Raw genomic sequence first — 20,036 nt, 5'->3', positions numbered from 1 at the left:
TTATCTCAGAGCTGATGTTTTCTATGAGAAGGATTTTTTTAAAAAGCTGTTAAAATAAAAGCACAACGTCCCTCTGCAAGAAGGTAGATGCCATCGCACTGCACCTGTGAGCTTGCTTTATCTGATAACCTTCTTGTACAACTGCACTTAAAACTGTTTTTTGTTTTTTTTTGCCATATATTGCACTCAGCTGTGCAAACTTATCTTTTTAGGGTCAAAGAAGAACAAAAACCCCAACTGACACAGTAAGTAAATATCTTCACAGTGCAGTAGGCTTGAATTTTTGTTTTTTACTTTATTTTTTTGCCGTGTTCTGCTTCCTGCAACTTTGATGGTATTAGGTAACACTAATACTTGAGAGGCTGCACCTAGTGTGTCATCTGCTTCGTGACTGGCTTGTAAGACAGCTGCATGCAGCTTCTTACCTCCTCCACACTAGTTGGATGGAGTTTCCTCCTGCCTGCTTGTGGACTAGTTTGAATGTAAGACCTTGTTTCTCTTACATTTTTTTTTGGCTGGCTGATTATTGCAGCTGACATTCCCATTGGCTACTAGCTTTTCTGCCTTCTGTATTCCTTTTTGTGTTTTGGGTAAGACATCCTTTTGAGACTATAACATTCTTTCCATGGTTGTACAATCACATTATTTGCTTACTCAAACAGATGGTTTCCCTTTAGTGGGATCACTGAGCTGGTTAATAACGTTCTACAGCCACAGCCAAAACAGCAAAATGAAAAGGAGCCTGAGACGTAAGTAAGATGCTTTGTGTAGATTAAGTACGCCTGTAGCATTTGTGCATACTACAGGCTAGTATGTTTAAAAATGCTTGGGGTAGTCAATCCATCGTTTATTTCTCAAGAGTTAAGTTGGTCTTTGCTCCTTTTCTTTTGGGTTTGCAAAAAAAAAAAAAAAAAATTATATTTACAGTATTTGGGGTCCTATCCAGACAAACTAATGTTAGCAGAGCATCGGACTAAACATAGCGTTGACCGAAAGGGACAGCAAGCTACCCCGTTTTGTTTTTTCAAGTTCATGTTATTATTGGAAAACAAATGGGAATTGGTAACTGTATACTGTATATATTTTTGCTTGAGTCCCTAATTCTCGTTGTCCCTGTCATAATACTTTTTCTTCCTTTAGAGATTGAGCCCCCTCCCCGCCACCCCCCCCCCAAAAAAGACACATCTATGGAAACACATTTATTTATTTGAAATAATGTATTTGGAATAATAAAATAAACCCACAAACACACGGACCTGTGAATTATGGTCACGCCTTGGAGGGGCTCACAGGCTTACAATGCTTTGGCCAAAGTGTTAAACTAAATGACCCTTTTATTCAAGAAATATATAGATATTTCACTGTGTATTTTTGCCATTGGATGTAGCACTGGGCACTATTTGTGTTTGTTTATAATAAAATAAGCCTTCCTCATTACAATTGTTCCAGCAGCCCATGTAAATGGCCACATCAACAAAACAATTAGCTGCACCTTTGACATATGTTATCACTCTTCATGTAACCTTTTTTTTTTACATTTGTATCTGACCATAGAGACCAGACAATATAAACCAAATCAATAATGACTTGAGATGTACTGTATTACTCCCATCTCTGCCGTGTCAGCACCTCATAAGTTGGAACTATAGCACAGGGTCCAATGAAGGTGATTGATGACATACTGGTATTAACTAACTGATTACGGCAAGTATACACTGGAACTGGTAAAAATGATAGACATTCACTAATATTGTTCATTACATCCTCTGCAAATCTTCTTTGAGTGTGCTAGCATATTTATTGTCCGTACATGCACACAAAAGGACTTGTAAAAATGTGAAAGGTTATATGCACATGTATCTGTAAAGAAACATTACGTTGATCCTTTAGTAGTTGGCACAACTTACAACGTGCCACTGGGATTTACAGATATCTGCACTATGGGCATACATGGAATGAGGGTAGAATGGGCATACGGTTGTACAGTATTACCAAGGATGCCTGTAACACAAAGTCAACATTCAGTGCTTCAGAGAAAAAACAATCAATGTGTGTGTAATAAAGTGTATAAATTGTAATCATAAAACTGAAATTGTAGACTGAGTTCGTTTATGTGTAGTTGTGTATGCCAAAACAATGTATATCATTATTTCCAGACTTGGCCCCCCAGATAATCAGCATCTAGAGCAAACATGCATATACAATAGCTCAGCTATCTTCATATACTGTATGAAGTTTCCCGCTGTGGAAGGCTATGTAGGGTAGTGGCAGTGCTCACATGTAATCTTGCTACCGGTCAAAATCCAAACCGCGTGCAGCTCCGTCGGTGCGATAACTGCTATTCATGTTGAAAATGGAGATACAAAAAAAAAAAATAAGGATGGTGGTGCTCAGCAGATAAAAGTGCAGGGCTAGAGTGCGGAGTACGGTAAAAGTACATTTATTTAAGCAAAAGCCATATAAACAGACCTTTCAATGCGTTTCTCACCCATACTGGCACTATGTTAAGAAGTGACTAACATACATATATTTAGCATATTTATAGCCTTCAAAACCGGAAGTCTCGTCAGCGTCCCGATAACGCGGGGCGGCGCCAAGGAAACCATGGGGCGGCTCTGGCGCCGAGCAACACAAAACAAACAACCATGTATGCACACTACACATAGTAATCAAACGTGTATAAAAATCTATATATTAAAAAACCCTCAGTAAACCTTTTTGCAAACGATAACTAAAGCAATCTATATTAATTCTCTCTAAATCAGACACTTCGATCTTAGGGTGTTATAGAGTCAAAAAACTAAATATATTGTAAAACTGAATTTGATGAAAAATATAACGTGCTGTGTTCTTAAAATATTTGAATGTTTATAATCATGCATCATTCATCTACTCTAAGAAATATAAAACATTTAAAAAAAAACTATATACAGATAATGAATGCCTTTGCTTGCTTCCAATTATAGAGCAATATAATATACAGTATAAATCACAAAATCATGTATTATATCATAGGAGTACTTTATATAGCACAGTATCAAAATAGAAGAGAATAAGAGGAAAATCCCCCATGATGAAAAAAGGGGGACCTAATCGCTAAGAAACAAATTAAATAAATAAGGAATAATACACAATAAACAATAAAGAATATCGATACCATTCATAAAAAAGGACATAATTCCCATTCGACATTGATACCATGAGGGGTTAAAGTTCTCAAGGAGAATATCTAGTACATCTCTCAACCATTAAGTAAACTTAAATGATCTCCACCTCTAATTGACAAAGTGAAGTTATTATTAACACCCCCATTGTTACAACTGGTGAAGTGCCTAGAAACAGGACGTCTAACACCTGCATTCTTAATGGATCATATATGTTGCATGATCCTTAGCTTGAGGGGTCTTGTGGTCCTACCCACATAACATCTGCCACATCCACATTTCAAATAATAAACTTTAAAATGTGTTTTGCCATTAATGAAGGTAGAATCTTTGTAATTTTACAGTGTAATGTCTTTATTAAATTCATAAATGGGCAAACTGTACAATGTCCACATTTGAGCGAACCTTTTAGTACCCGCAGTCTGCCTGACTCTTTGGACCGAGAGTCAAACAGACTGGGAAACAGATGAGATGCCAATAGACCAGAAGAAACCAGAGGTTTCAAATCGATGTCCAGATTGAGTATATTCCAATGTTTATAAATAATGGATCTATTTTGATTCGCTTGTCTGCTGTATTGTGTTCTATAAAAAAGTGACCTCTCTTTTGAATGTGTTATTATTATGACTGTGTACAGTATATGATCTTTAGAGGATAACTAATAATAATAATAGCATGTTCTTGTATATGCTCTATCAGCCCAATAAGCATTGTTAAAAGCTTCTTCAATATCTATAGATCTGTGATCCCTTTGTAAAATACGTGTGGAGAGATCCCGAGATTGTTCAAGGAAGGTTTCTTCATTAGAACAATTGCGTCTCAATCTTAAAAATTGTCCCTTAGCTATGCCTCTTATTAGGGATCTATGATAGCCACTGTTCGCTCTCAAAAAGGTATTGCGAGAATTCGTTTTATGATATAAATCCAACCTGTATATTGCAATTCATATCAACATATAAAATTAAATTTAGATAATGTATATGATGGCTATTGTGCTCGTGCGTGAATGTGAATGATACATGATTAATATTGTTTTTCAGTGTTGCTAAAAATATTAATAATGTGATGACATTCCCATCCCAAATAAATATCAAATCGTCAATTCAACCTTTATAGAACATATGATAACGATAGATATTAATATCACCATAAATGTGTAGATTCCCACAGTCCCATGAAAAGATTGACATAAGATTGCGCAAAGGAGGTCCCCAGGCCTGAACACCGTGTCTGTAAGAAATAGTGTGAAGCAAAAAGAAAATAATTGTGCGTTAATAAGAAAAGGATCGAATCCAAGATAAAGTGTATTGTGCAGTGGAAAGATCTAAGGCCATTAGAAAATTACAAGCAGCGAGCATACCTTTATTATGGTAATTTATAGTATATAAAGAAGTCACATCCATGGTCACACATAGGTCATTATTTAACCATCCAACGCAATGAGAAGGTTCGTTGTACCCCTTAAAAAGAAAGGCAATGATCGTACAAGTGGTTGCAGATAACTGTCCACATAGAAAGTTCACCCCCTAAAGTCCCAATGATCGAAATGACGGGTTTTCCAGGAGGACACATCAACGACTTGTGGATCTTTGGGAGATGGTGAAAGATCGGTACAACTAGAAATGTAATTCTCGATCACTCTATATATATATATATTACATTTTTCCCAAGTCTAATAAATTCTTAAGTTCTACCATAAAGACCTTAGTAGGGTCCCGCTGTAACTCAGAGTAGGACTTAATGTCATGTAATTGATGGAGGGCTTCTTTTCATTCTTGTGCTGAACCACGATTGCCCCCCCCCCTTATCTGCATTTTTTGTAACAATTGATTTATTCTTTTTAAGACAAAACAATGTAACCCGTTCATATTTCGATAGTTTATTGTCTTTAAATAGGTCAATTCAAAACCCTTTGCTAAAGCGTATACATTTTTTTTCTACTAGTTTTGCAAATGTGGGACACGTGAGTGCCACTAATATAACTAGGATAAAATACTGAGCTCCTCCTCAATCCAGAACCTCTATGTCCAGAGGAAGATGAAACTCCAAACTCTGTGGAATGTTCATCTAGTGGACAATTCATATCCTGAATAGTCCAAAATTCTTTAAAAGTGTGTATCTTGCATTCCATCCTATCCTTAATCTCTGATGCACATCAGTGTCCAGGATATCGGTCTGAGTATATAATCTATGGACCTTGATATCATAAAATTAATTCTCTCAATGCGTTTTGAATGCGAACAGTGGTCATCCTAGATCCCAAATAAGAGGTATACCTAAGGGATCATTTGTAAAATTGAGACTCAATTGTTCTAATGAAGAAACCTTCATGGAATAATCTAGGGATCTCACCACACGTATTGGACTGATAGATATGATTTGTTATCCTCTAAAGATGATATATACAGTCATAATAATAATAACACAAATACAAAAGAGTTCACCTTTTTATAACAATAAAGTAGACAAGCAAATCAAAATAGATCCATTATTTATAAACATTGGAATATACTCAATCGGGACATCAATTTGAAACCTCTGGTTTCTTCTGGGGAAAAAAAGCCAAAATATTGGTGTCATCTGTTGCCCAGTCTGTTTGACTCTCGGTCCAGAGTGAAACAGACTGCAGGTACTAAAAGGTTTGTTCAACTGTGGACATTGCAAAGTTTGCTCATTTATTAATTTACTAAAGACATCACACTGTAAGATTACAGAGGATTCACACAAGATTCTCGCCTTCTGTAATTGCAACACAAGTTTTGTTGTTTATTATTTGAAGTGTGGATGTGGCAAGGGTTATGTGGGTAGGACCACAAGACCCCTCAAGCAAAGGATTATGGAACATCTACGATCCATTAAGAATGCAGGTGTTAGACATCCAGTTTCTAGGCACTTCACTAGTTGTAACCATGGGGGTGTTAATAACGTCACTTTGTTGGGTATAGAACACATCCCTACCCCAATCAGAGGTGGAGATCATTTAAATTTACTTGATTGTTGAGAGATGTACTGGATATTCACCTTGAGAACCTTAACCCCTCATGGTTTCAATGTGATTATGAATTATGTCATTTTTGGTGAATGGTATCAATATTCTTTATTGTTTGTTTATTTTGTATTATTCCTTATTTATTTCTTTTTGACTTAGTGATTAGGTTTCCCTTTTCTTATCATGACAGATGCTTATCATATAGTACGTATTAGATATTCTATTTGCTTCATCATATTCTCTTCTATTTTGATAACGTGATCTATAAAATACTCCTATGGGATAATACATCATTTTGTTATGTATAATATATATACAGATAGAATCTTTTCTTATGGCCCAGCGTCCACGGAATATTCTAGAGCACATCGGAGACAGTCCGCAGCACAGTGCACAGCAGGCTGTAATGGCCCATCGGATTAACACAGCGGGGGTCCTTGCGTTTGAATGGGACTCGCGCTGTGTGAATCCTACTGGGCTGCACCTGTCTGTAAGAGATGCGCACTAAGACTGAGACTGAATCAGTCACTTTCCCTGCGTGCCTCAAATAGGCGATCGCAGGGATTTGATTTTATTGTACGCAGCTGACCCGCATTAATTTCAAGTCGGGGAACCCCTGCTTCTCAAGTTACAGACCCCGGTATGGGGTGCCGGTATCCCCGCCATGTTTAAATTCTCCTTTAATGCGGGAGATTTAAACAAAGCAGGGGGATACCGGCCTGTAACTCGGGAAGCAGGGGGTCCACAAGGCTGAAATTAATGCGGTTCAGCTCCAGAGACCCCCTGATTCAATACTGTGTTATCAAGATAGAATAAAAACAGCTTCATTACCTTAGCCGCTCGCCGCTAAGGCAATGAAGGGGTTAAGCCAGTGTACCTGGTTTATTGGGGGGTAGAGGGGGTGGGTGAAGGGGGTCGTTGCCCCAGGGTGGGTGGTTAGGCCTACTGGGAAGGATGCGGGAGTGGTTAACCCCTTCATTACCTTAGCGGCAGTAAGCACTATGGTAATGAAAAGGGTAACCCCTCCCACTACCCACCCGAGAAGCCTAACCACTCACCCTGGGGCAACTACCCCCTTCGCCCCCCCCTCTACCCCCAATAAACATTACAATATATATTAATTTGCTCTATACTTAGTAGTAAGCAAGTGCATTCAATATCTGTATATAGTTTTATTAAATTTTTTATATTTCTTAATATATTTGATTGTTTATAATCATGTCTCATTAATGTAGTGTAAGAGCACAGCACTAGAGTTTTCATCAAACCCATTATTACAATACAGCTAGTTTATTGGCTCTATAACAACCTAAGATTAAAATGTCTAATTTAGAGAGAATTAATATAGATATCTTTATTCATTGCTTGCAACAAGATTTAATGCTGAATATATGTACGTTGGTGACTTCTTGACAAAGCGCCAGTGTGGGCACGAAACGCATTGAAGGATCTTTTGCCTTCTTTTTATATGGCCTTTTATGTACCCACACTCTAGCCCTGCAATTATTTCTGCTGTGCTCCGTCCCTTTTCTTGTATCTCCAGTATTACTTAGGACCTGGGAAATTTAGTAATACTGTATTGAGAAGGATTCAATTATTGCACAATCTCCCTAAAATATTCTGTAAGGGAACCTGAAGCCTTATTGAGATTTCTGAGTGCCCATGTGACATTGGGAGAATGCTAGAAGAACTACAATACCATGGTCTTTGTGACATTCCCATTCTGTCATATGTTTCCTCATCACTCCTGCCTCTAATCACTGCTATGGCTTTCAGAGAGAAGGACTTTCTGTTCTGTTCTGTGAAACCAAAAAAAGTGGTTAGTGCCATGTAATTGCTGAAACTGTGATCCTGGTGTCACAGTGCTTATGGTATTGGGTTTGTGTAAATAGACATATTGAAACTGAAAGGTTTAACATATTTCTCCCTCAGATATGATTTTTTTTTTTAAAGCCCTTAGAAATGATTCATTCATATGTACAGTAAGAATCAACAAATAGAAAAGTCTTGTGTACTCCAATAAAGGATTATACAAGTTCAACAACTTACACAACAAAAGACAGGGGTGCCCAATGCTACATCCAATTGACAAAACATATATGGTAATAAGTATAAAGTTTAAATACTTCAATAATAATGTAGCCATGGTCTCCAGCAGCTCCTTGAGACCCCCCTCTCTTGGTGCAGCAGGGTCGCGGGTGCCGCCGGAGCCAGCGACGGACCAGACAGCTGCTTCCAAGGGAGCGGGCCGGTTGCCGGGGACGCGATCGGGCCGTCGCTAGGGCCGCGATCGCGTCTCTAAGGTCCCGGTGGCTCGGTAAGTAGAGCGCCGCCATTGCAGGTGCGTTATGCATGCGCAAGGGCACCGGAGCGCCGGGAAGACCCCAGATAGATTGCGCATGCGCAGGGCTAGTTAGCCAGTTACGGCAGGCCTTAGGAAGTCGCGCGAGCATGAGAGTAGGTAGGGAAAGGTTGAGGCAGCCCCTAAAGACTCGCGCATGCGCAGGGCAAGTGCGCACGCGGCCCCAATGCCAAGATAGGCTCTATGGGACTACAACTCCCATGGAGCATAGCGAGGGAGGCACCAGGTGCCTCATAGGAGCCAATAGGGCTGCAGGATTGCGCTGGAAAGAGAAGGATACATTTCGCGCGCTTAGCCCACGCTAGCAGTTGGAGTCAGGGAGCTGTGAGGGAAGGAATGGTGCGGGGAGTGAGTGCAGCTCCTGCACCCAGATAGGTACCCACACCCCAGGTAGGCCCCAACTCCCCACTAGGTTAGTGGGTAAGTGCTGAGGGAGGCCCAAGATAGGGATGCTGCCCTTAGTGTAGTGCTGCCTTGTCAGAGTCACGGCTGTCAGTGATGTGAGGTCTGACAGGCAGGCACCTTGTTGCTCAGCACTTTGGCTGCGAGCATCCAGTGGGTCACAGCTTGTTGCTGCAGGCGCTGGGATCAGTTAAGTAGTAGTCATGACTGGGAAGAGTTAGGGGGGTTGGGCAGGTTATTAACCCCTGTAGACCCCTAGGAGTTTCCCCCAAAGCCATCGCAGGTGGAGGCGCTGAATTGAGTAAGTGGTTACCCCTAGTATATATTGCCCCAGGTTCCCCGTGGCGGAAGCTCAGCCCTCCTGTGAGCCAACAGGTAACGCACCACACCTATGGTAACACCGTATGTTTCTCCGCACCCACAGTATAATCTGCGATTGGGGGGGGGGAAACCCGTTACAATAATAATAATTATTAAGTTATTTAGTTAAACCCTTTGGCCAAAGCGTCATAAGCCTGCATACCAAACGTCAAGGTATAACCAAATTAACGCAGGTCCTAATACTAAACTGTGAACCCTTCCCTTTACCTCTGTATGAGAGGAAGAACCATAGTAGGCCCTGTTCTTGCAGCAAAGTGAAAAGACCTCCCAAGTTAAAAAGGTGAGGAGGAGTGTGTGTTAAGTTCAACAACTTACCTGGACGGTGCTCTCATTTAAGGGAGTCTCCCTGCAAAGGTCCAAGTAAGTATTGTAGACAAAGGAAATAAAGATGGGCACTAAGACTCTCTTCAAAAGAATTCTTTTATTGTGTCTTAACCAACGTTTCGGCTGCTCACAGCCATCCTTTCCCACAGCAGTAGCTAAATAAAAACTTGTCACGGTTCCTTGAATGTCTTTCTCCCTCCCATCTCGGCACGCAGCGTTCATACATATACATCTGCATACACAGAGGACAACACGTGCCGGAAGAGGAGAGCGGAAGGCAGTCAAGGGTGTAAAAGGTTGCCCAGTTTATATTTAGCTACGGCTGTGGGAAAGGCTGCCTGTGAGCAGCCACAACGTTGGCTAACACACAATAAAAGAAGTGTTTTGAAGAGAGTCCGTAGTGGCCATCTTTTTTCCTTTATCATTCACGTGTAAGAAAAAAGTCATTCTTGCCGTATCATACACCTCCAAACTGATATCTCAACAGTGCTACCTCACAACACAAAGCAAAAGCATCCCTCTAGAATGCATATTTCAATCAAGTATCACAGACTTTTTACTTTTACTTTTGTGGAAGGTCAAACTAAAGTAGAAAATTTACAAAATTAAGAGGTCTAAGACAAGAGAATTGTTAACAATTAATTGAAGTTCATTCTTAATGTCAACTTCAAAAGTTGTCATAAGAGGCTAAGGGGCCTATTCACTAAAACTTCAACACGTGACTAAACGCTGGTTAATTGCACTTCCCAAGCGATTTTGCATGTGTAGGTGGTTTTCAAAAAGCTATTTCGCTTGAAAACGTCTTTTTAACAAGCGTTATCGCTCTTGCTATTACAAGCCGTGCGGTAGCTGAAAAAAAGCCCAAACTCCCATTTTTTGCCAGTTGCTGCTATTCACAAAGCTCGGAGATGCAAATCGCGGGTTTAACACTCGCATTCTTTTTGGAATCACGCTTTGCAGATGATGGCTTTTCGTTTAATTTTTACTAAATAGGATTGAATCCGGGGTTCACCAGAGCTGACCCGCATTCATTTCAGCTCCAGTGACACCCTGGAATCAATCCAAGATAATAAAAATTACATTTCAGCCCAGTTTCATTACCTTAGTGGCTAACCGCTAAGGTAATGAAGGGGTTAAATAGCAGGAACTGCTTTGTTGTTGATAGAGGAGGTGGGTGAAGCTGCAGTTACACCAGGGTGGGTGGTTAGGCCTCCTGGAAGGGTTGTCGGAGAAGTTAACTCTTCATTACCTTAGCGGTTACTACCACTAAGGTGCTGAAGGGGATAACCCCTCCCGCAAGGCCTAACCACCCACCCCAGGGCAACTACAAGCTTCACCCAGCCCCTCTACCACCAACAAACCAGGTAAAGCTATGTTTTAATTTGAATAACCTGAGGTACAGGCCTCCGTAGGGGTGCCGGTATCTCCAGCAAGCTTACATCTCCGTCGTCACGTGACCGGGACATTTAAACTTGCCGGAGATACCGGCACCCCTTACGGAAGCCTGTATCTCAGGAACCAGGGGGTCCCCGGACCTGAAATTAATATGGTTCAGCTCCAGAGATCCCCTGCTTCAATCCTGTGTTATTTTAATTAAAATTTAAATAGCATAATCCCCTCTAAGAGCTGTGCAGGAAGATGCAGTTCTCTCTTCCAGACTGCAGGAGCTAAATGGAATGTTAAGTTCATTTAGCTCTTTAAGCAAATACAAATTAGTGCGGTATGGCATTTTTTAAATCAAACGCTAATAAAAAATGCGGTTTTTCTTAGTGAATACCGGTTTCACACAAATTTCACAGCGTTTGGTAGGAACATACAAACACATTTGGTAATGCAATAAATGTATCGAAGCTTAGTGAATTGGCCCCCAAGAGCGTAATTATATACTGTATATATGCAAAAGTGGCTTTTCTTTCCATTATTGTCCAAAAATCCTTAACAAAAGTCTATTTTAGCTCGAAAACACTAAAAGGCCGATTTGGCATATATAGAATAATATTAAACCTCAGTGGGTTAACCATACAGTAACATAGAATGATATTAGTAAATTATGTTGCTTTAGACTATGATCTTTCTTGGATTTCATACAGTAGGTTTTGTAGAACAGTAGGAAAGTATTTTCCTTTTAGGTTTTTTAATAGAAAATAAAATGCGTGAACTAGAATGTAAGCTGGAAATAAATTAGGCATACATAAAGTAAATGTACATATTTAGCAGATAAAAGTGGATTGTTGTATCTGTAGCAGAAGGGTGTGACAGCATTTGGTTCAGACAACCTGTACGTATGCCTAATATTGTTTTAAAAGCAATAGAGACTGAATAAACACTTCACGTTTTGTAACACCCTTAATATTATTAATATTATACCACTGCACAACAATGAATGAAAGGATCATGTTCCAGTTAACTGAGTCACAGTATTCATTCTTATCTGTTCTAGAGAATTGGATTTGATAATCACAGAGAGGAGTGCCTACCCCCAGTCTATGCATCCTTTTGTCATTCACAAAATGCTTACAGCATCTGTTAGTGTCAGTATAGTAAGGCCAATACAAGGCCTAACAATATGAACAATGAAAGAGGCCATCTGTTCTCAAGAACCTTCAAACAAGCCAAGATCAGGACTAGGAATAGCAGCATTCTCCATGATGTTCTGTCTGGATAGGCCCCCAACTGAATATTCACAGGCTGAATATGTTAGTGTAACGGGTATTCCACCCCACCCAATCGCAGATATAGTGTGGGTGCGGGGAACTTAGTGTTACCAGGTGTGGTGCTTTACCTGTTAGGCTCACAGGAGGGCTGAGCTTCCGCAAGGGGGAACCTGGGGCAATTATATTAGGAGTAACCCTGTACTCGGTGCAGCGCCTCCACCTGCGATGGTTCCTATCAGAGCAGGAATTGTTCCTCACAGGACACATTAATATCACTCCACACAACGTATGTAAACAATCAATGACTTTACTTGTGAGCATAGAACGTACTTGCATATAATAACCATAAGCAGATGCACGTATATCAACAGGTGTCCCTCCCTAGAGGAGACACTAACAACCGCGTCGCGCAGGACGCTACCTTCCCTCACAAACCCGACCGGATGATCCCACCCAGTGTCCAGTAGCCCCACACAGTATTACCCCACCCTTCAAGTGAGATGTGTATGTGTGACTGCGCAGCCACTAGGTCCCGTGTGAATGTGAGAGAGCTCGTTGGTGCACTTGTGGATTACCTGCCGGACACTCTGGTGCCCGGACCTGCCAAGGGATTTCACAAAGGATCCGAAGGCTGATGTCGGCTGAATGCAGGAGCTACCGTCCGGGGCGATCCCACCCGGATGGCTACTGCAACGACAGCTAAGGTCTGAGCCCAAACCTCTGGACGGACGCGCAGCTTCTGCTGTGTCCCTAACTGGCTCTAGAAAGTAAGTGGCAGGGTCCCTAACCTGGGGCCTGTCCCTGACACACTCACACTACTGGGTGACTCAGGGCTAGCTGGGGCCTTGGGGGCTGCTGGCCTAGTGCAGGGAGTCACTGACTCCTGCACCCTACCTCCTTCCCTTGGCTGCTCCTGGCTCTGACTGACTAGCGTGCTGCAAGCCCGCGAAATGTATCTATTCTCCCTCTCCAGGGAGAACCTAAGCCCTATTGGCTCCCTGGCGTCATGTGGGGCACTGCAGAGGCTCATGGGACTTATAGTCCCTTCCAAGAGCCTTCCCTGGTAGGCTAGGGTTCGCGCGCTTACCACTGCGCATGCGCGACCTGTCTGTGAGCCTCCCGGTACCTCTGTCTCCTGCGCATGCACAACGCAACCCGCAATGGTGGCTTCCTTCACCGCGAGCCGCCGGGACCCTCGCGACGCGACCACGGCCCTAGCAACGGCCCAATCGCGTCCCCGGCAACCGGCCGCATCTGAGAGGTAGTGTGCTGCTCGCGCACCTGTCCCCTCACCTCGCGAGCGGCGGCTGTGAGCCCAAGAAGGAGGGGGGTCAGCTCTCAAAAGGGGAATCTGGCTACATCCTCCCCATGGTGAAAAATCCAACGTCCCCGCTTGGGGAACGACATCACTCGGCACAAGGTTATACAATAAAAATGCATAGCATGATACGTACAACTTAACACGGTTGACTTTACACCACAGGGTACAAGACAGATCACATATGATAACTGAGGCCAGCTGAGTGATTGCTGTTTGCTGAGACCATTTGTGGGGTGCCCCTAACTGATCATGTGGAGGTACCTCACTTTTACATTCGTGAGCCTCCCCTGGAAGAATCTCTTGGATAGCACGCTCGAGGGCAACAGTCACAGGGTCCTTATTACTTCCTCCCCCTGGTGGATGGAATAGTACCATGTCTCTTGGCCAGACCTTTACCCGGCCATCCGTGGCATGGATGCAGTAGGCCAGGAGGTCTTGACCTTTTCCGCGGTCCACCACATGGTGAATGGAGCGCTCCTTTTTGGGCTTAAAGGAGGCAATTTTTACTAAATCCCTCGCCACACAGTCCTTGTCCCTACGTACTTGCGAGGCTTCCACTGGGAAGCGAGCAATTGACAATGTTTCTTTCCTCAAAGTCTCTGTTTCACCCGGCAGGGAGTAAAGGGTAGATACCTTACCACTGCGGTGATTCACGGTGGCCAACAGGTCCTCGGGGACGCTGTTAGTTCCCACCTCGGCTGTCTCGGGACCTGCCCCCGGCACTTCTGGAGCAGTCCACCTATTTGCTGGAAACTCGGGAGCATTGGATCCCAGTCCTGGGACCATTTGGGTCGGAGCGCACAGGCTCATACTTAGGTTAGGAGCCTTAGTTCGGGCCTTTTCCACTGCCACCTCCATCGGAGACTGTGGGGAGTTAGGAGGTTCCTCACCACTCCGCTGGCTTGCGATGGTTCCTCTTCATCTGGAACACTGTCAGGTACCATCTGTGTTTCACTGGACATCACGATGGGGCTGACTTTTCTCTTTGCCTTGACGATAGGCGGTAGGTACTGGTCCACTCGCACAACTGGACAGCTGGCTGCTAAGGGAGACACCTCCGCCAGGACGTGATGCCGAGTGGAGCCATTCACCCTGGTGGCCAGACTCAAGGAGCTATCGTGCTCCGCGGTCACCTGGAGGCTCACACCCGACACCCCTGGGGCAGTCAACTCACCCTGGTCTTCGTTAGGTACTGGTCCCCAGCCTAGGACCGATGGTACCATTGGAGTAGGCCGGACTGGCCATTGTAGGGCACACGGGCCCATACAGGATTCACTGCAACTGAGGTAGTTGATTCTTTATCTCCAGCTTCACTGGTGTGGTCCGCCGGCTGGCGATCACCACAGCTGGTTGTTGGTCGCTGGAATCACCAAGAGGGGATGGGGGCAGAGACACCTTACCCTGTGATTCCGGAGTCTGCTGGTCTGAGCTCTGTGGTTCCTGCTCACGAACCGGGTCTGGAACCAACATCTGGGGTTCCAACATCGGTAGCTCGGCCTTCGGCGGCTCCGGCTCAGGACCTGAATCTAGAATGTCTATTTGGGCACACGGGCCCTCCACAACCTCCACCTCCGAGGTAGGTGGACTAGCAGCGGCGTTGACCACCAGGGTAGAGACATCAGGCGCCTCTTTCTCCACGGTTTCTGTCATCAGAGGTTCCTGCTCTACCACTAGGACGTCCCCTTTGAGAGGGTCTGGAACTGGGGGTAGAATGCTCAAGTCCTCCGAAATTTCTGTGAGAGGGGTAGATTGGTTAGCTATACTGACCGGCTCCGTATTAAAGTCGACCGCTTTGTCCCTGGCGGAATCTCCCCCACCCCCCACACACACACTCAATCCCCCCACACACACACTCAATCACTCCCCCCCCCCCCCCCCCCCCACCACCACCACCACCACCACCAATACACACACACACTTAATCAGTCCACAATTTCACCTGGGGGGGCGACATGCTCCGATCCCCCAACCCCCATGCTGCTGAAAACGGGAAGCAGACAGGAAGAGAAGGAAGGCTTGTCTGTGTGCAGAGAGAAGCCCCGCCCCCTCTGCAAGACACAGACATAGAATCAGCAGCACGGAGCTTCTGGCCCCGCCCCCCTCTGCAAGACACAGACATAGAAGCAGCAGCACGGAGCTTCTGGCCCCGCCCCCTCTGCAAGACACAGACATAGAAGCAGCAGCACGGATCTTCTGGCCCCGCCCCCTCTGCAAGACACAGACATAGAAGCAGCAGCACGGAGCGCCCCCAGGTTTCCCTGCAAGCTGCTCGCGCCCCCCCTACATAATCGTGCGCCCCCCCAAGGGGGCGCGCTCCAAGCTAATGTATGTAACACCCCCCCCTACCTAGTGTGTGTGTGTGTGTGTGTGTGTGTGTGTGTGTGTGTGTGTGTGTGTGTGTGTGTGTGTGTGTGTGTGTGTGTGTGGTCAATCTGCCTCAGGCCAATGAGAGGTGTGCGGGGGTGGGCGGCCCAAGGGACCAATGAGATTTCCCCTAGGGACACCGGACATCCAGACAGGCATACAGTGCTTTCACTAATATAGTATAAGATATATATATGTAGCCAGGGTCCCTCTGGTCCCCCTGTCTGCAGGTTTCTTTCCCCCTTGCGTGTGTGCTGCTGCGGGGGCGAGCGCATTCCCGGGGGCTCCCGGTGGCAGCTGCGGCAGGACGCCGTCATGTTTAATGTGTTCGCGCATGTGCGGAGGCTTGCGCGTAAGCAGAGCAATCGCGGCGGCCATGTTGAGGTTGGCGCGGGAGTTCGCGCCTGTGCCGTGCAATGCACAGAGGTTGGCAAGCATAGAGGTGGCCATTACATGTGTGCAAGAGCTCTTGGAAGTTGCGCATGCTCAGTTAAGAGTAGCGGCGGCCATTACAGATTCAGACATGCGCAGTAAAGATCGCGCACGCGGTCCCCATAGGAAAGAGCTGTACCAAGAACTACAATTCCCAGCAGCCTCTGGGGACTGCACTTTCACCCTGGTCACAGGCAGCATTGAAGCCAATAGAGCTGGCAGCTTCTCATGCTGCAAAGTTGCAACAATGTTGTGTGCAGACAGGGTTTTGTCAGTTGGATCCAGGAAGCGATTGGGGAAGGTAGTGTACACAGCTGCAGTGCTCTGCTGTACTAGGCCCCAGACACCCCAGGCCAAGGTAGGCCCCACTTCCCACTAGATTAGTGGGTAAGTTCATAGGGAAGGCCCCTTAGGTAGGGACCCTGCCCTCAGCTGCAGTGCTGTGGGCTCTGACAAGAAGAGACAGTGTGGCTTGCAGTGCAGCCACAGCAGTTAGTTTGGCAGTTTCAGGGAAGGCCCCTTTCAGTGCAAGGGGGGGTTGCTTTCTATAGTACCCAGTTCTATGTGATATCACCGGTGCCATTTGCACTCAGTGATCGCGGCCTGCGTCTGGGCTCAGACAGGCTCTGCAGCAAGAGACTTTCCAAAGGTGGATCACTCCATGCGGGAGTCACCCACCGCCAGGCAGAGTTGCAGGACGTCACAGGGGAGATCGCAGAGCTGCGGATCCTTTATTAAGAACCTGCAGCCTCAGGTGCTGGAGCACTGGGCAGGTACAGTCAGTCATCAAGTGCACCAACTTTACCAACAGTCACTCACTTGGGGTATTGTGGGACATTTGGGACTATTGATATAACGTGTGGGGTACAAGCCCTGCGTGGTGACCGGGTATTTGTGCCTATTAGTGTTATAGAGGGACACTGTCAATGTCATATTGTTGAAGTATGTTGTGTTGTGTTATTTGCCATATAGTAAACCCTTTTAGCCATAACCTTTGGTGTGGGCTGGTTACTTTATGGATGTTCCTATGTGAGGGCCACTCTACACTCCTTGAAGCTCACATAGGTGGAGGCGCTGACAAGAAACGTTCCAGAGGATTCACGCCAGGCTCTCACTAGCGGAGGCTCAGACCTCCTGTGAGCCTGACAGGTATACTTCACCACACCTGGTAACATATAGGTTCCCCCTCACATACACTCTATATGCGATTGGGTGGGGGAATACCCGTTACATATACATACATATATACAAACATACATACATATATACAGTGTTCGACAAACCTATACATTTGCTCGCCCCGGGCGAGTGGATTTAACCCCCGGGCGAGTAAATATTGGCCCAAGCAGCACACGTTTGGTACTAGGTGGCGAGTAGATTTTTTTGTGTGGCGAGTAGATTTTTTGGTGATTTGTCAACCACTGCATATATATATATATATATATATATATATATATATATATATATATATATATATATATATATACAGTGTTCGACAAATCACCCAAAAATCTACTCGCCCAACCAAAAAATCTACTCGCCACCTAGTCCCGCCCCCAACCCCGCCCTAGTCCCGCCCCCAACCCTAGTCCCGCCCCCAACCCCGCTTTAAAATAAAATATATAAATAAAATACATTTAATAAATTCCTAGTCAGAACAACATTAATTTTTGACATAAATGTATTTATTGTATTACATTATACTACAATTAGGCCTTGTTACGTGTGTGTGTGAGTAAATTTCAGATCTAGAAATAAAAGCCAGATGTGAATGACTAGTTTCCTGAACCTCTTAACCAGTGTCTGGACGCCCCCGCTTCACAATATCTAAAGCAGTAATCCCGCCTGGGATCTTACCTGATCCGCAGTCCCTCAATGTCCAGGTACCTCATTCCCGCAATGTTACACATTGGAGGGGATGTGTTCCCTACCTGTCTTCTGGGTTAGGGGGGATTCCGATATCTTCCGTGTGAAGCTTGAGTCAGATCTGGAAGACAGCAGTATAGGTTATTTCGGTGTAGTATAGGGCAAGTAAGATATATAGGGTAAATAAGCGATCCAGAGTGTGGGGGGGTTAGAGAGATAGAGGGAGAGAGAGAGTGGGGGGGAGAGAGAGAGAGTGTGTGGGGGGGGGAGAGAGAGAGAGAGTGTGTGGGGGGGAGAGAGAGAGAGTGTGGGGGGGGAGAGAGAGAGTGTGGGGGAGGAGAGAGAGTGTGGGGGGAGAGAGAGAGAGTGTGGGGGGAGAGAGAGAGAGTGGGGGGAGAAAGAGAGAGTGGGGGAGAGAGAAGAGAGAGAGAGAGTGGGGGCAGAGAGAGAGAGAGAGAGTGGGGGCAGAGAGAGAGAGAGTGGTGGCAGAGAGAGAGAGAGTGGGGGGGGGAGAGAGAGAGAGTGGGGGGAGAGAGAGAGTGGGGAGCGAGAGAGAGAGTGGGGGGGGGAGAGAGAGTGGGGGGGGAGAGAGAGAGTGGGGGGGGGAGAGGGAGAGAGTGGGGGGAGGGAGAGAGAGTGGGGGAGAGAGAGAGAGTGTGGGGGGGAGAGAGAGAGTGTGGGGGGGAGAGAGAGAGAGTGTGGGGGGGAGAGAGAGAGTGGGGGGAGAGAGAGAGGAGAGAGAGAGAGAGGGGAGAGAGAGTGGGGCAGAGAGAGAGAGAGTGGGAGGGGAGAGAGAGAGTGGGGGGGAGAGAGAGAGAGTGGGGGGGGAGAGAGAGAGTGGGGGGGGAGAGAGAGTGGGGGGGGAGAGAGTGGGGGGGGGAGAGAGAGTGGGGGGAGAGAGAGAGAGTGAGTGGGGTGAAGAGAGAGAGAGAGTGGGGTGAAGAGAGAGAGAGAGTGGGGGGAGAGAGAGAGAGAGTGGGGGGAGAGAGAGAGAGAGTGGGGGGGAGAGAGAGTGGGGGAGAGAGAGAGAGTGGGGGAGAGAGAGAGAGTGGGGGAGAGAGAGAGTGGGGGGGAGAGAGAGTGGGGGAGAGAGAGAGAGAGTGGGGGGAGAGAGAGAGAGTGGGGGAGAGTTAGAGAGAGAGAGAGGGGGGAGAGAGAGGGTGTGGGGGAGAGAGAGGGTGGGGGGAGAGAGAGAGGGTGTGGGGGAGAGAGAGGGTGTGGGGGAGAGGGTGTGGGGGGAGAGAGAGAGGGTGTGGGGGAGAGAGAGAGTGTGGGGGAGAGAGAGAGGGTGTGGGGGAGAGAGAGAGGGTGTGGGGGGGAGAGAGAGGGTGTGGGGGGAGAGAGAGAGGGTGTGGGGGAAAGAGAGTGTGGGGGAAAGAGAGAGTGTGGGGGGAGAGACACAGAGGGGAGAAACGGTGGGTGACACACAGAGGGTGGGTGATACACAGAGAGGGTGACTGACTGGGGGGGGGGGGGTGACTGACTGGGGGGGGTGACTGACTGAGGGGGGTGACTGACGGGGGGGGCTGACGGGGGGGGTGTGACTGACTGGGGGGGTGGTGACTGACTGGGGGGGGTGGTGACTGACTGGGGGGGTGGTGACTGACTGGGGGGGTGGTGACTGACTGGGGGGTGGTGACTGATTGGGGGGGTGGTGACTGATTGGGGGGGTGGTGACTGATTGGGGGGGGTGGTGACTGATTGGGGGGGTACCTCTGGTGTCACACACATACACATGCTCCCATACACACATACACTTGCTCCCATACACATGCTC

At 46.0% G+C, this 20,036-nt stretch overlaps 1 protein-coding gene across 43 annotated transcripts in view; it reads left to right on the top strand.

The window, feature by feature from the left end:
* Window positions 1–20,036, top strand: part of RIMS2 (regulating synaptic membrane exocytosis 2) — an 814,155-nt gene that overhangs the window by 61,944 nt on the left and 732,175 nt on the right. For 37 of the 43 annotated variants that reach the window (XM_075582507.1, XM_075582506.1, XM_075582509.1 and 34 more), the window contains exon 2: window positions 213–245. The exons of the other annotated variants lie outside the window; for them this stretch is intronic. In XM_075582507.1, coding sequence (XP_075438622.1) covers window positions 213–245 — 33 coding nt within the window. The remainder of the gene's footprint in view (window positions 1–212; window positions 246–20,036) is intronic. 43 annotated transcript variants of the gene reach the window in all.

This window comes from Ascaphus truei, chromosome 2 (assembly GCF_040206685.1).
Source record: "Ascaphus truei isolate aAscTru1 chromosome 2, aAscTru1.hap1, whole genome shotgun sequence".
In the NCBI taxonomy this organism is placed as follows: Eukaryota; Metazoa; Chordata; class Amphibia; order Anura; family Ascaphidae; genus Ascaphus; species Ascaphus truei.
This window is presented reverse-complemented; position numbering and strand designations above follow the sequence as displayed.